This window comes from Natator depressus, chromosome 8, assembly GCF_965152275.1.
Source record: "Natator depressus isolate rNatDep1 chromosome 8, rNatDep2.hap1, whole genome shotgun sequence".
NCBI classification, from domain to species: domain Eukaryota; kingdom Metazoa; phylum Chordata; order Testudines; family Cheloniidae; genus Natator; species Natator depressus.
In genome coordinates, this window is record NC_134241.1 from 99,005,137 (window position 1) to 99,018,995 (window position 13,859).

At 43.6% G+C, this 13,859-nt stretch overlaps 1 protein-coding gene across 1 annotated transcript in view; it reads left to right on the plus strand.

The window, feature by feature from the left end:
- BEND5 (BEN domain containing 5) overlaps positions 1 to 13,859 on the plus strand; it is a 1,373,097-nt gene that overhangs the window by 1,344,610 nt on the left and 14,628 nt on the right. The window contains exon 12 of the mRNA XM_074961769.1: positions 9,108 to 9,204. Within this exon, the coding sequence (XP_074817870.1) occupies positions 9,108 to 9,204 (97 nt within the window). The remainder of the gene's footprint in view (positions 1 to 9,107; positions 9,205 to 13,859) is intronic.

The window sequence follows — 13,859 nt, forward strand, 5'->3', positions numbered from 1 at the left end:
TGGGCACTGTCACTGATGCCCTGCACCTTCACACCTGCTCTCCCTTGGCCCCCAGGCATCCCCTAGCCACCCTCACCACAGCTGGCATTCGAAGAAAGGACTTAGCCTGTAAAATGATGGGTGAGTTTCAAGTTGTTCAGTGGTGGTTCTCGTGTACACACTCCCAACCCCATTGAGGGTCTGAAGGCTCTCATTGACATCAGCGGTCTTTGGATCAAGCCTTTAATTCCTTTTTTCCCCTCCATTCCTAAACTTCCAATTCCCAATCACTGGCCCTCCAACAGATTCCTTATCATAAGGGGACAGTGAGGCGAGCCATATGCCAAGCGTTCTCCCTTCTGTGGGTCCTACCATGCTGCTGGCTCAGAGGCTGCCCAGAATGCAGTCAACAATTCAGGATTTATCATCTTCCTCCCCAAATCAATTCATTCGTTCCTAATATCCACAATCGCTCGGACCATTGTGCATCTCAGTCTCTCTCCTATTTTTAGCTTGAAAACTAAGTGTATCCAAAAGGCCTTTTAAAAATATCTCCCCCCGCCCCCACCCCCCACATTTCTTATTCTTCTTGGATTCACTCTTGTCAGTGCTAGTAATTATGCCCTGTCCCAAAACACAAGCTGCAGGGAGGGGAAGAGAGAGTCAATTGGTTCCTGCATTCCATAGTGCGCAATTATGACCTTTGACTCTTTGATCTCCCAGCGATTCTGAGCTGTGAAATTGTTTCAATCATCTTTTTGGTGTGATGGCCAGTAGCAGTGGTTCTGCTATCAAGAATGCAGCTGATTTCACTTCGACCACAAAACGCATAATTTGTCAAACACAAGTGAGGAATGTCTAATAAGAATAGTTAGAAATGCAGAAACATACTGCAAAGTGTGTAAGGAATAATCAGGGGTGGACCAACTGGGTCTTGAGAAAGTTCAAAATGTGATTTTTCGGTACTTTCGGATTCCTCTTGGAGCTGGAAATTGTTGTTCTGTTCTTGCATTTCCAACCTAACTGGAAGTAGGAAATAAAACAACTGTTAAAGCCTCCAGTTTTCTTGTCACTCCTTCCCCAGTGTATTTCAGAACACTGGTCAGGAAGAGAAGAAAATTGCCAAAGTTGAATTTTCACATAAATTGCTTACTCCCCCACCCTTCTTTCTGTGTATCAAACAAAATCAGCTCTGTAATTTACATTAATTGTGTGAAGGGCTGAGGTCAGCTATCCCACAAGGATTTCTTTCCAGATTTGGCAAGTGATATGAATTAAACAATACAAAGATCGGAAACATTTCAAAGGGAATGGACTTACCTAGTATCTTTCTGGTACTGTATAAGAACATATTCCCAGAGTTTAATGTGAGTTCATCTCCTCAGCCTGCATGTGTACAGTGGGTCAAATTCATTCTTGGTGTAACTTATGAAGTTGCAGTGTTCTGGTTGTAGCCAGCTTACTTAAAACTATAATGTGTGCCAGTTTCTAGAGGGAAGTTGGAGCAACATGCATTATAACAAATTAAAATTTAATGGTGCTAATACTCACCCTCTTTTTATGGTGGTTAATATGCAGTTGAAGATGTAGTTCCTACCTGGGTGCCTCAGATAAACCCCCTTAAGGAACACGTACAGCAAGAGGAAGAAAACATTTTCTACTTTGTTCCGATACTGTAGGCCTTATTCGCATTGATACTAAGGCCCCTTTATGCCATCCTGACAGTGTAAGGGAGCCTTAAACTGATCAGAAATAAAACTGGATGATATTTTTGGTTGGCCAATAGTCAATTAGCTTAAAAGTGCATTTTTGAGGTACTGAAATTCGTGACAAATTCGGTTAATAATTTCAGCTGAAAATTTTTGGAAATGTTGAAACATTTTTGTTTGCACATTTTCAAAACCCAACATTTTTGATATTTTGTTTCAAAACAGTATTTTTGAAGCAAAATGTTATTTATGAATCAACATGCAAAACATTTCAATCAACCTCAACCAAAAAACGTTTGGTTTTGGTTTTTTTGGTTTCGATGAGAAAAATGAAAAAAAAACCAAAATAATCCAGTTTCAGTTTGAAACAAATGATTCTTTTTTCGGATTTTTCAGTTCAACCACCAAACTGAAAAAAACAATTATTTGCTCAGCTCTGGGTGTAAATGTAACTTACATAGTCAGATCAGTTTAAAGGGGCATTCGTGTTTGAGAAATCAGGTCCTGTGTACATAGAGTAGTTCTACAAAATCATTCTCTTTTGGATCAATCACATGTGGAATCAGACGTCAAACCATCCAGTCACCCTGTTGTGCATCCAGTGTTATTGTGGCTGTATTTGGATTTATTTACATACTGATATAAGCATTACTCACTTGCTTTATGTGCATGGCAACGATTCTGTAATTCATAATCACTGGGGATTTTCCTTCAGAGAAAAATGTATGTTGTTGGATTATGCATAATTCCTGCCTATACACTGAGGAGGCAAAGGTCAGCCAGGAATCGCTGAGTTGAGGAATCACATCCGACGAATAACAAAGAAGAACCAACTTTGCCATTCTGTTGTGTTTTGATGAGCCTCTGTGCTTTCAGGCCCTGACTGGGACCAGAGACAGAGGACATGGAAATATACTTACTGTGATATCATGTGTTGGAATACTGGGAGACAACCAACTCTGCTGGTATGTCCAGACGGACCAGATGCAGAAAGTTCATAGATTCATAGGGTTTAAAGCTAGAAGGGACCATTATGATCATCTAGTCTGACCTCCTGTATAATAACACAGGCCAAAGACCCTCACCCAGTAATTCCCACATCAAGCACATATCTTGTGGTTGAGCTTGACCATATCTGTTAGATAGACATCCAGCCTTGGTTTTAAAGTGCCATAACTCTCACCAAAAAGCCTGTTTGAGATATGCAGACCCAGGAGGTTCAGATATTCAATCATCTGAGGCTTTCAGGGTGCTTTCGCAACCTAAGGACCCAGGCCTGTTCCCACTAATCAATGGGAGTTTTGCCATAAGCATCAATGGGAAGAAGCTAGGCCTCAAAACCTCTGACCTTTTAGCAAGTTACCCCATTGCTAATGATTTCTGTGTATCAGATTTAAATACATTTTCAAATACTCTAGAACATACATAAGCCTATGAGCAGCCACCATTTTTATGCTTCCCAGAAGTAGCTTTCTGCGAGGAAGGATGTGTTATTTTGCCCAGAAAATCAGCACTCGCTGTTCAGCTTTGCACAGGTATGTGTGTTACATGGTGATGGCGCAAAAAGAAAAGCTCCCATGACACCATCTCTCCAAAAACTCCCACTTTTCGTCACTGTTATCACTGTATCTAACTTGACTTGTTATGCTCGCTATCAGATCAGACCAGGGCACCACTGATTAGTTATGAAAGATTAATTTCAGCCTCATAGAAACAACAGGAACAAACAACTGCAAGGAGGAGAAAACAGTGCTAATAAATTATAACACCAGGGTTGATCCACCCTAGCATGATATAATGCTATGGTTTAAAGCCAGTTAATGCCATTTTCCATTAGCATCCCCATTCAGAACAGCAGTTAGAAGTGGCTTCTATCCATTGATGGGAGTGCTTCTAAATGTACAGGAAAACATCATCCATATCTCCTGAGATAATAGGGAGCTGACAATACACTTACTGCCCACCATCATCTGGGACCAAAAAATGTCTTCCTCTTTTCATAAACAATATGATTTTTGTTGTGGTGGCTTGAGACTTGCTGGAGAATTCAGTGTTGCCTGACAGAGAGAAACCGCCGATTTCTAATTTGAGCTATTACAAAGATTAATCTTTCTTTCTCTATGCATCTCATTTTTCTTCCCCTTCCTGCCCCTTCCCTTTCTTTAGGGTAACTTAGATGTGTTTGCCTAAACCAAAGGCGTACGCAGGTCTGGTAAGTGGTGCCTCTGGACTGGAAGGTCAGTGTTTTAAATCCTGCTGAGGACTAAACTTGGATGAATTCCATAAACTAATAACCCAGCACAGTGTTTCAAATTGATGGAGGTGCTGTCCTCTAGATGAGACATAAAAACAGAATTGTGATCTGCCTGGCAGAGACCCCACAGGACTTATCAAAGACGAACAGGAGCTGCTAACTGGTTTGCCCTTGTCAAATCCTCCTCGTCACCAAAGCTTCACTTCCTGGTCCAAAGAAATGACATCGGCCCTTATGAAAATGAGATAGAAACTTGAAGGAGCCGTCCTGCTTCTAATTATTTAAAGCAGTTTGCTGTGCGTCGTGAGGGGGGAAAGAGAGAGAATCCACACCCTGGGAAGTGGAATGACCCTGAATTTCTAAAAGCAAAACAAAAGCTGATGGATGGTGCCGCTGCGCTCTGCAGTAGTGACATTATTAAATGATTAGTGAGCTGTTAAAGCACCCACACTTAGTTTCTCCACTAATGACTTGTACTGCTAACTGGGTTCCAAATGGAGATTTTTATTGCGTCCTGGTGCAGACAGAATACTGGGGGCTGTGATTGCCGCAAATCGTTTTAAGCAGGCAGGCGCACAATCGGAGAAGCAAATCTTGATTGAAAACAAGTAATGGATGACTGCCTCGGTTGCCTCGATGTTCCTATGGTGGGTGCCTTAGAAATGTGAATAATAATAAATAGTAAGAAGTCTGGGGCATTCGGTTTGGTTCGGATGAGGATTCAAAAGTTTATGGCTATTGAAGGCTATCATAGTAGTGTAAGGGTAGCTAAGCTCTGGAATGGACTTCTATGGGAGTTTGTGGAAGCCCAATCATTGGAGGTTTGTAAAAACAGGTTTGAAACACCTGCCAGGGATGGTCTAGGTTTACTTGGTCCTGCCACAGTGAAGGGGGCTGGACTTGATGACTTCTCAACGTCCCTTCCAGCCTGACACTTCTGTGTGGTAGAGGGTGGAGATTCATTCAGACGTTTTTCAACATCAGAAAAGATCTGGGTTTGGTTTGGTTTGATTGCAAGTGCCTTCAGTTCAGTTCTTACTATAGGCAAGCTGCACGACCCAGCTCTGCCGAAAACTGAGGGGTTAATTCTCCTCACGCTTGCAGTGGTTTCACTCTCGTGTGGTGCTGCTGTGCAGTGGGGTGAGAACAGACTCCAGATCCTCATTGCATTCTGAACTAAGCAAATGTCGTCACTTTGCTTTGGCTTTCCTCAAAAAGGTCTCAGCACGCTCACACACACACACACACACACACTATGAATTAATCGAGCTATTTTCCTACAAGCTGGGCAGGGGGACAGAGTGGGACATTGTTACTGCTATTTCCATTTTTACATACTTGCTCAGACAATGTGTTGATGGGGGCCATATAAGTACCTAGGTAGAAAGATCTAGTCTCTCGATGATGTGACAGTCAAAATAAGGCAGGGACTGAATGTCTCGACACTGGTAATAGAATCTATAGCTTTTCACCTCGAGGTTGCTGGTTTGAATCCAGATAGGTCATTAGTGATTTGAGGTTGTCCCCATCTGATAGTTGTTCAGTGGTCTCTGTGACAATATCCTGGACATACCTTATGGAATTAAGAAAAACTTTATTAAGTTAAACTTTACTGAATTAGGCTTAATACCTTTGGGGTCTATTGTATTAAAAATGCAGTTGTTTAGGTGTTATTGTAGGATGGTTTGTAACTTTTCTGGGGCCTTGGCTAATGTAAATGTTAGGAACTTCCAAGAATTGTTCAGGTTATACGTGAGAAGAGGGTTTCCTCTGAGGGACATGGGAGGCCTTTTAAAGCTACGCCCTGGAGGGAAACTTATTGTCTACTAATTACCTGCCCCTGAAAGCTCTAGGTCCAAGACCCCTGAACTATATGAAGGAGGGACTAAACTTTTCCTGAGTGTGCTAGTTCTGAGCTGAGGCTATGAACTTGTGACCACAAAAGAGAACCCCTCAGGGGGCTTGACAGACTTACCTGACAGAGTCCATGGTGGAGACAGTTGGGATGATCTCTGGTAAGCTTATTAGCACACATGTAGGTTCTTTTGTTGTTTTTAATATGTTTTCTCTGTAGTACTTTTCCCTTAAGAATAAAATAGACTTGCAGAGGAAGTACTGAATGGTTACTTATAACTGATACCAATTACACTGTGTACTGTCTCTGCGGGGAGAAGCAAGCAGGCCTGTTTAGGCAGACTGTCTTTCGCAGGGAAAATCACAGGTTAGTCATGGAACTGTGCAGCCTACAAATACCCTGGTCAGGAGGGAGACAGACGGGTGTCTCTACCTCAGAGAGGTAACAGCTGGGGAACCTGGAGTGGGTGTTCTTGCTGTACCCTATAGGGGAATACAGGTGCAGTTGCCCTGGACTGTGACAGTTTCTATAGGGAATGTGTTTGTAAGTCTCAGTCCAGTATCCATGCCACTAAGTTGGCAGCCTTAGCAGAGACATAAAGGCCTGTATGGGGCATGGAGACTGACAAGAGGCAGCTGTAAAAATGGACCTCGCCATTGAAATACAATGGTGGGGTATCATGGAGAAGCTAGCATGATGATTGCCTAAGCTGCACCTGTTCTGTAGGTGTAAACACATGGCTTCCCTCCCCAGGGCTGTCAGTCAGGCACTTCCCACCACCACAGCACCTACAACAAAGAAAGACAAAGACAAAGACAAAGAGGAGGACAGTGGGGGCTGATTGTAGCAGAGGGACCTTAAGACATTAGCACTGACAAAATGTCCTGGAGACTTTACTGGGTCCAGCTATCGCTCAGTGTTTTTAAGGTGCTGAGCAAAATGAAAGAAAGCATAAAATCAAGCCATAAATGTTTAACAGCCCTCTCCTCTCTTCTTTCTCCAGCTACTCATAAACTTTGCTGCTCCTTTGAGTTCAGCATCTGCAGAATCATAAAAACCCCCAACCGTCCCCAAATTCCAGTAACAATGACAAAACTCTTTCTAAGAGATGCTGCCTCTGTTGAGTGAGAGGATCTTCTGACTCTCTAACGTCACACTTCCATGCACATGCAGGCGGCATCCCTGTAATATGTACCCAGAGTGCAAAGAAACTTACCTTATACTGCAGCAATGCTAATTTTCTCATAGGCTGACTATTACACACACGGGTAACACCCCCACAGCCCGTGCATACTCCCAGATTTATACTGTGCATATCAACCGTTCTGATTGTCCTGCCTGGTGTAACAGAGCCCACAGGATATACACTGTAGGTGTCAACAGCATGTGAAGTGGTAGGATGAACATTAGCATTAAATTCCTTTTGGGGAAGCCTTTTGAAATAGACTTTCAGTAGAAGTGGTGGAGCCCCTTAAAACACTACTAGGCAGAGCACTAGAAACGATATAGGAAGGACCTGATCCAGGATTGGTCAGACTGCAATTCTGAACAGTCATCAAGGGTCATCTACCACAGCTAGATCTTAGCTAATGTATCAAGCCTCTTAGGGCCACATCTGTTTATAACATTTTCCAGCTTCCAGTCACAGAGTCAAAACTTTCAGCTACTCCGAGTTAGTCTTTCCCCCTTTCTGAAAAATGAACAAATAAATGAACAGGGTTCTCACCAGGCTGCATGAACCCGATGTCTAAAACTCATTAGTTCTGATATCCTAATGTGAGTGGGCGGACAAGAAAAGCTTCATTTAGAAGCTGGCATCTTTATGCAAGCAGCTTAAATACCCCTGAGACGTTGCAATTCCAGAATTTCCTTCTAATGGAAGCGCCAGCAGCTAATTGATATAATTTTAAAAAATGAAACAGAAATAGGTTGATTTTCCTAAACTGGCAAAGGAAAATGGCATGGAGCAGCTAAAATGGAAGGAACGTTGTGGTCAATTTAGATTCCCCAGGTTCTGTACAGTGAGATGCCACCTGGTTCCCAACTCATATACTGTGTAACTGCCACTGAAACAGTGGTTATTGTCATTGGCCAATGGACACTTTGAAAAATACTGCCGAGTAGAATTTAGATTTTTGTATATATATAGTGCTTTGGCTTTGATTATCCTCAAGTGCTCATTGGAGACCAGCAGTGCATGACTGTGTAGGCAAACATAGCAGTCTTTATGTCCTTAGCAAAATCTCACATGGCAGAGCCATGTGTGATGAAACCTGTTTCATTCAAAATGGATGAAATTCACCTGGTGTTGAAGGCAAGCCCAGAGAATAGCATAGGCCTTATGCTGACCCTCGGCACAGGGGTGCATTTCACCCAATGCAAACATTGTCCAGGACAAAAGTGTTCCTGTTTCTTTTTGAAAATGACCCTGGATTGTTTAATTTCTACCAAGTCAATCACTTTAGCAAAGCCTCAGAACAGTCGCCTTGCTGTAACATCTCAGCAAGATTAACAGGACCTCTGATGGTGTAGTGTCTACTTAGTACTGAATGTTAAGTTTGGCATTCAGTGAAATTCATGGTGATTAGAGACAGAGTAGGCCTGATAGGTAATTTTGTGCAATGCCCTCCCCATTCACAGTTCCAAGGATTAGTCTCTACTGTGTACCTCCCTATTCTGTTTTCAAATCCAAGTCTATAGGTCAGGAATTACACCTCAGAACCAACATAGAGTAGCTCCTTCCTAGGTCAGCAGGTGCGTGGAGCTCAAGATGAGCCCAAGCCAATGTTTCAGTGGGCCGTCATTCTGCTCCCAACTTTGAGGTTGCGTATTGAACCATTTCAAATTTGTACCATGACATTCTAGAGCTCAGCTCCTGGAGGCAAGTGCAGTACTGTTGAGATGCTGGGTGTTTTCCTGCAGGAGGATACCTTGGACCAGAAGTGGCAAGTTAACGTGCACTGTGCCTGATTAAACTTCTTGGGTATTTACTTTCCCTCATGAGAGATGAACGTATGCTGAGATCCCAGTGACATTTGCGAAGTACATCAGCGGGGCCTGTTTCTTTCCCTTTATGATTTCATGCAACATATTTTCTACTTATGAAAAGAAGAAGCAAACTCGAAGACACACACTTTAGCTGCTGGCATAAGTTATTTTGTTGACCCTGCCCTGAAGCTTTTGGCTTTGTGGGATGGTTAATGTAAAACTTGTTCATGCATCAAATAACAGTAATTTACCTTTATGCTCTGCTTGTTTCCCCTCACCCCTCAGTCCTTTTCGAAGAAGTTCCTTAACTAAAAACTCACAGATATGAAGTTAGGGAGAAATGTGGCCAGAACATTCTTGGATTACTACCGGCTAAACACCATATCAGAGAGACCACTGGCACCTATCCCCAATACACGGTAGGTCAGAAAGTAATCTCGGCTCTTTTTACATTTGTTTCTCTTGCTTTACCAGGGCTATGTTTTTAATACCCTTCCTGCCTACACTTCACTTGTATCTAAGGGATTGTGGTTTTCTAATAAATTTGTTATTCTAATTCTTTCTTATTTTATTGAAATTTCTTTCTAAACCAAGCAGTTATGGTCTGAAAAATACCTGGGTTATGCCTAAAATATTATTCCAGGGATTTTGGAGATATCACTCTTGATTCTTCTCTCATGCTAACTGTACACCAAACTGCAGTGTCTTTAATGGACTTATTCCTAATTTACACCAGTGTAAGAGAGAGGAGAATCAGACCTGCTGTGTTTTAAATACCTTTCATTCTGGAAGTGAAATCTTGCGTGCTCGCGGGGAACGGCTCTGTTTCTCCTCAGACCAAGTCTGGCACCGGCAATAGTGTGATAGATTCCGTACATCACCCTGCCAATGAGCCTCAGCCCTGAACAAAGGGATCACCTCGAACAGAGAGAGAGCAGCTAATGCTTCAGGTCCACTTGACACTTAGCTTCTCTGCTGAAGCAGGCGGCTAATCTGGCAACCGTGAACAGTCCCTGGGGTTAGTCACATGTGTAAAATGAAGCATAAAATGGTGCTATGGCCATAGGGACCAGTTGTAATGGCTGTTGTGATGCAGACACATGTCCACTAGGAAATGGGGTGAAACCACCATACAAGGCGGCGTGAACTAAAGAAGATATGAGCCGAGCATTTCAGATTCCCAGTTTCTTCATCTCAGCTCTGGCATTGGCCTGCTATATAGCCTTGAGCAATTCACCTCACCTTTCTGTGCCTTAGGGTACATCTGTATTTAGAGCTGAAGGTGTAAATCCTATCTCAAGGAGACATACTGGCGCTAGCTCCTACTGAGCTAGCTCGCGAAAAATATTGTGTAGCCGTGGTGGTATGATATGCAAGAAGGGCTAGCTACCCCGAATACGATCCCATTCAAGACATTAGGCATGTACCGGGAGCAGCTAGCCCTTCCCACAGCTCACACTGCTGTGACTGCACTTCTGTTTTTAGAGCACTAGCTCAAACAGAACCAGCACAGGTATGTCTCCTTGAGCTAGGAATTACACCCACAGCCTGAAGAGTAGAAATACACACCGTTTCACTGTCTGTGAAGCAAGGATAGTAGTCCTTAGCTCTCCAGGGAGGATGATAATAAATACAATGCTTTGAACACACAAAGCACCGTGAAAAGTTGCAAGCAGACCAAGCAGGACTGGCATTTCCATTTCCTAGGAATGGCTGCAATGTTAACATTTGCCTTCATTCTTATTTGGAGAAAAATCAAAGAATTTGGAAATTTTCTGCCAAATAAAAATTTCAGAAAAAAATTATCTTTGGGTCAGTCCAAATATTTCAGTGCTGACTTTATTTTATTTTTTCAATGTATTTTATATATATATAATATGAAATATATAAAATTGAAATGGTTTTGATTTATTTTGTAATGAGGTTTCTGCAGGAACGTGTGTCAGTTGAGAGAAATCGGCATTTTCGGAGGGGAAAAACGTCCAAATGGAAAATGTTTGACCAGCTCTAGTGACAATATTTTTATAGCACGTTTCAGTCTAGGCCACAGATCAGCTGTCAGAGGTTCTTTTGAGAATGCTGCCTCTTAAGTATGTTCCACTTGCAGCCATTTTGGCAGATGCTTATTGACATGGTCAGATTGTACCCGTTCTGCTGCAGTGACTGTGGAAACATTCTCCATCTCCCTTTCTCCGCTGATGACTTTGACGTAACAGTTTGGGCCGGGATGGAGGGGGATCACCAGCTGTGCAGTTCTCATTGCTGTCCTTCTGCAGAGACCAGCAGGGCTGGTGATGAAAAGAATCTAGCATCTTCCTCCTCTGTTCTCCTGAAAGGGAATGTATCATTTCTTCCAGACTCCTAGTGTCCACTGCCTCTGGGTCTGGGAAGCCAAGCCTATTACAGAACCTGGCAGCGTAATGCCCTTCAGTAGCACAACTCAGTTACCTCGGTATAAGGATTATTTTTTAAATTAAAGAGCTGCTGTCAGTGCTAACAGAAGCATTATAATCTCATCAGACATCCCGGCCCATCTCTGTAGAGACAGATACACCAGAAAGGAAGTATATACATGTATATAATCATTTTGCACAGTGTCAGTTTCGTTTGTTACCCCCACAACTCTCTACCGGGGGGGGGGGGGGAATTCTTTTGTCTAGTCACATACTACTGTAAATTTCTACATATTGGTTAATACTCACCCCAAAGATGACGTATGTTTAGGGAATAGATTTTAAGTGATCCATGTTGCTAATGTCCTGATATCTCAGTTAATATATCAGATTCTCCCAGTAAGTAGACAAATGCCTTTTCTATCTGTATCATGGGGCTTATTTACATAACATAGGATGATAGCTCTTTTGTGCGTATGTGTGTGTGTGTACAGGGCCGTCCTTAGGCATATGCAGCTGTGTAGGGAACCCAAAAATCTGGGGCACCACCAGGACCATAGGCGCCAACTTCTCATCTTGCTGAGAGGTGCTGGACCCCCACTCCACTCCAGGCCCTGCCCCCACTCTACCCCTTCCCTCAAGCCCTGCCCCTGCCCTAGCTCTTCCCACCCCTGCTCCACCCCTGCTCCACCCCCACCCCACCTCTTCCCCGCCTCCTCCCCTGAGCATGCCCCATCCCCACTCCTTCCTCTCCCTCACAGAGCTTGAACGCCATGATTGCGGCGCTCTGGAAGTGCTGGGAAGGAGGGAGAGGAGTTGGTAAGCGCGGGGCTGCCGGCTCACGAGAGGCGCTGGGTGTAGGGGGGAGGAACAGAGGGGAGGAGCTTGGCTCCAGTGGGTGCTCTGCACCCACTAAATTTTCCCCATGGGTGCTCCAGCCCCGAAGCACCCACCCATGGAGTCCGTGCCTATGACCAGGATTGCAGGTAAGAGTGGGTCAGCTCCCGCACACCCGGCATGCACTGCAGTCTCCTTACTAGGCAGAAGGGAGAAGGTCTGGGGGTTGGGTTTCTGCAGGGAACTGTGACTCTCAGCATCATTCTGTCAATAAATCAGAATTTTTTCTATAGCGCTACTTCTTTAATGCAAGTATAGTCCATCAGCATTATAGTGTGCTTCATTTGTTTAAACTGTTTTTAATAAAGTGCATGTGGCAAGTTTTCCAGTACTGTAAGCTTATGTTTGTGTTGCTAAGGGCAAGTCGGGCATAGGGGCACCAGTTTAATAATGCTGCCTAGGGCCCCATAAATCCTAAGGATGGCCCTGTGTGGTGTGTATCCACACACACACACAGAGAAGTGAATGAAATGAAGTATTACTTTGAAGCTGTCATGTTAACTGGAAACTTGTTCAAGGAGAAAGTCCTAGAGCTACTACTGGGAAGAGAGTTTTGAGGCTTTAATTATGCCTTGGCTCGGAAATAACAAAAGAAATGGATCTGAATATATAAAATGGTACCAAACATCTATGTACTCAGGGCTAATTATATGGCACAGATATTCACTTGAACCAGGAAATGTTTTGACTACAGTTTATGAAAATCCATTATGACATTACCAGATTATCCATGCTCATGAAAGGAAGGCTGCAAAAAGTTAATAAATATGTGAAAGGAAACTAATTGGATCCTTTGTGCCAGCTACTGTACATGGAACAAGTGTTGTGTAAGGGAATTAGTGCTGCTGAAAGGTGCTGGATTGACAGGCATTAAAATAATAATAGTCTGTGACACGCATTTGATCAGAGGATCTCAAAGCACCAAGAGTTAAGTGTCACTGTCCCCATCTGTGAGATGGGGAATTTTCAGCATAGAACAGGGAAATGACTTGCTCCGGCTACATTTGAAGTCAAAGGAATCTCTAGTAATAGATTTGAGGTTCCCTGACACCTAATCTAATGCCCTGGACCAGGCTGCCTGCTGCTTAAAATCATCGGTGTACCAACAGCTCTACAAGACCATTGGAAGCGGAAGGCCTTGTTTACGTGTGATGGCCACCATTTTGGCCAGCGCACCAGGGATTGAGCCAGAGTCTTCCAGAGCTAACAGCCTGCGCTGATACAGCTTGAGCTGAAGTGGGGTTTGCTAACAATTCATATCTCTGCAAGTTGGCACCTGTAACATGCTCACCAGCCAGTTACTTGCAGACAAAAGTTGGACCACTTTAACTCTACGGGTAAATGAAGTGGTGCAAGCCCTCTGCCTCCTAGCACAGGGGTAGTTATTCCAGGATGAAGGGGAACAGCTTTCGCCATGAGGCATCTCTGGACTGATATCACTGCATCCCCGGGGGGATTGCACTGATACAGCTGCTCTGGTTAAAAATCACTGCCCTAAGTGAAACAGTTATCCTGGTACAAAACCTATGCAGATGAGGCAGGCCTACATGTCCCTTATACTGACTCGTGCCCCTTCCATCAATGAGGCTCTGTCTGGGACAGGCGGGGCCACTGCTAAGGTTAAGGTCGGATGTCAGTCCTTGAAGTCGCTGCTGAGTCTACCAACAAGTGTGTCAGCTGTGGTGGGGCATTTTGTGTTTTGAACACCTGGAGGCTAGAAACTAATCTCAGACCCACCAACTCGACTCTTTCTCCCCCATCCCTATTGTACCCCTTAGCGCACG